A 3,316-nucleotide genomic window follows, 5' to 3' on the forward strand; every position below is an offset into this window, starting at 1 on the left:
CTAATAATTCAAATATTTTAAAAAGGTTTGACAAAATAATTGTTAGAAAAAAGAATTATTTAACTCACAAACAAAACAGTTAAGACATTCACATAAAACATGACGAGTATGTAACGAATTATTCAAGAAACTGAAAACTATAATAAAACGAGAACCATTAATCATTCTTAAAAACACGATTAAGATAATCCATAATTAAACAAAAACAAAAGTAGTACTAAGTACTATCCCACAATATTTTTTTTAACAACTCCATTTCTACAACAAAACATTAATAATACTAAGATTAAAAGAAGGTTTTGTTGAAGGTTCCAGGTTGAGATAATTGAGAATTAGTTGAATTAATCATCTCCATCAAATCAACTTCCTTCATGTTTCCTCCTCCTGATGTAGAACAACCTTGATTAGTATTATTCATGCTTCCACATCCAAAACAATCTTGATAATTAGAACCATCTAGAAGGTACGAAAGGTATAGGTCAGGAGGATAATATTGAGGAGTGTAACTCTCAATGTTACACTGAGTGATTGAATTTTCACTAAAGGAGTTCAAATCAGACGAGCTCTTGTTGAGAAGATCTTGAGTTACTACTTGTGTCTCGATAGTACCATTAGTAGTAATATTGTTATTATGTCCAAATAAACTTTGCATGAAGTTCATTTCTTCATCATGTGTTTGATGAGTCATCAAAGACGGAGAATCGTCTTCGGAGTACGGTGGGGTACTTCCTGTGAAAGTAGTGGCGGTGGAACTGCATCCACCGCCACTATAAGTCCCACCGCCACCACCGTAAAATGAGGTGGCGGTTGGGGGAGAATTATCATCACTCATAAAGTACTTGCTTATAATATAATCTTGTAGAACGGTGGAACGAGAGGACGATGATTTGCGTTCACAGTGGGTATCATCATCACCTTGTTGATTTTTTTTGTTTTTATTTCTCCTTGAATTTTGCCTTCTTTTAGTTGCATTCCAATGATTCTTGATTGCATTTTCAGTCCTTCCAGGAATTCTTTTAGCAATTTCAGCCCATTTGTTTCCAAGTTGCTTGTGTGATTCCACTAGTAACAATTCTTCTTCTTCACTCCATGTATCTTTCTATTAAACAAAAACAAAAAAAGAATTAAAAAAATTAAAGATGTTTATGATTTACAAGAAATCTATTTTAAATTACTTTTTTGAATAAGGTGGACACACTTCTATAACAAACTTTGACGCTTTGTCAAAGAAAAAGTTTTTTCAATCACGAGAAAATGAAGGATTGAAATGAGTCAAGCAATTGTTAAAAAGAATGAAAACAAAAATACCTAAAATCAAACCCTAACTTTAAAAACACCTTTTTGATGGAAATTCTTGTGACCAAAAAGAGGTTAAAAAAAACCATAAAAATCAATTAACCTTTTTGGTCCAACCCTAAAAAAAAAAGTTTGTGTTGTCGGTTTATCACAAAAGAAAGAACTTGCTTAATGTCAGGTCAAAAGTGTAATTAAGTGTCTTTTCGACTATAAGAAGAAGCAAAACGAAATGAGGAATTTTTGTAATGAATGATCGATTCCTCTATTAGATACCAACATTTTTGTGTTTTTTCATGGACTAGAAAGAACGTCCTAAAACTTTTCTAATAGAGGGATCATTCATTTTTCTAAAAATAAAAACAACAAAAGGCCTTGAAATTAGTCTTTGGAAAATCATTGAGCACACATAACAAATAAATCATATATAAACGGATGGTGTAATAAATCTAAGTGATTAAAACATCATCACCCAAAAATCTATAGCAAAATCTTTGTTCATAGATCATCTTATTTCCAGATATCTAGAGAAAATGAGACAAATTAATAAGTATAGTTAGGGAAGTACTAAAAAAACCTATGAATTTTTTTTAATAAAAAAAACTAGATCGAGAAAATTAATTAATAGAATAACAATCATAGGAGTAAAAAACCTTGATATCGGGACGTAGATGATTATGCCATCTTTCTCTACATTGTTTTCCTGCTCTTGCTTCCATTTTCTCAGCAATTTGTGCCCATTTTCTTACTCCAAATTGTTTAACCAACCTAAGCAATTTCCTTCATAATCCCAAAAAAAAAAAAAGAAGTTAAATACAACAGTAACATACTCAATATAATTTCACAAATATGATCTGGTGAAGTAGAACGTATACCTGTCTTCTTCATCAGTCCATTGACCTTTGATCAAATAATTTGTTGATGAATTTCCTTCTTTCACCTTTTTTCCACTCTCTTTAACTTTATTTTTTTCATGATCAAACAAACCATTATTTTCTTGTATTTCATTCATATAAAACCCTTCCATAACACTTGGCTCTGGCAAATTTGGCCATGATATCCCATTTGCATGGCTACTAAAACTTGCATTTCCACCAACAAAATGAGAAAATTCACTAAAAACATTTTCGTTATTATTTTTTTGTTGAGGAAAATAATTTTCATGACTCAACAAAAACCTATCTATGGCTGTTAATGGAGGAGGATGATGATTTTTTGATAAATTTTGATAAGGAAGAAAAGCACTTTCTCCTTCCATGGAAAAGAGAAAAAAAAAAGGAATATTTTCAGCAAAAAAAATTGCTTTGAATAAAAGGAAAGTGAGTGAGTTTTCTTCTAGGTTTGGAAGATATAGACATAAAAATAGCTAATAAAGAGCTTATAATATGTTATCACTATGTAAAGAGGTGAGGGTTAATCTCAGCCGTTGATTTAAAAATCAATCCAACGGTTTAGAAATGAGGTGTGAGTGTAACTCCTGAGCTTCCTCTTTGTGTCAACAGTAGAAAGAAATTAAAAATGGGAGAGATTAGTGCTGTCCTTAATTAATATTCATTATTGTATAATTTTAAAAAAGTTTAATGGTTTCTAATTCATTTAGAGTTTTAATTTTTGTTTTTTTATCAATAGTCATGAGATGCTAGCAATATAGTCAAAGTCAAGGCTACTCTAAATAGCCTAAAATAGTATTTTCAAAATAGCATAATAATGTAATCTTGAAATGTGGTTGAAAGATAATTGTTAAGATGATCAAAGGAAATTACGTTTGACTAATAAAGAATGGTATTACTTGTGTTCAAAATATTTCAAGTATTATTATTTGCGAGGTTTGAAATTGTTACAAGGAAGTCAATCAAATCGCAAATGCCTTAGAAAAATGGAATATTCAAATGAAGGGCAGATTATTTTTACACATGCTCATCTCCGATTGATGGCATTGGACCTTACAAACTTTGATCCCAAAATATGAAGTCCCTAAGATATAAGTAAAGGAAGAATTATTTTGTATAGAATTAATTCAATT

General features: G+C 30.4%; 1 protein-coding gene across 1 annotated transcript; it reads right to left on the minus strand.

Moving 5' to 3' along the window:
• Positions 1-286: 286 nt before the first annotated feature.
• On the minus strand, positions 287-2,551 carry LOC125807765 (transcription factor MYB119-like). The gene is made up of 3 exons (XM_049487505.1): positions 2,169-2,551; positions 1,947-2,073; positions 287-1,099 (listed from the first exon to the last, which is right to left on the minus strand). The coding sequence occupies exons 1-3, from the start codon at positions 2,549-2,551 to the stop codon at positions 287-289; spliced, it is 1,323 nt and encodes a 440-aa protein (XP_049343462.1).
• Between the last annotated feature and the right edge of the window lie 765 nt (positions 2,552-3,316).

This window comes from Solanum verrucosum, unplaced genomic scaffold, assembly GCF_900185275.1.
Source record: "Solanum verrucosum unplaced genomic scaffold, falcon-dt-bn FXZP01000183.1, whole genome shotgun sequence".
NCBI classification, from domain to species: Eukaryota; Viridiplantae; Streptophyta; class Magnoliopsida; order Solanales; family Solanaceae; genus Solanum; species Solanum verrucosum.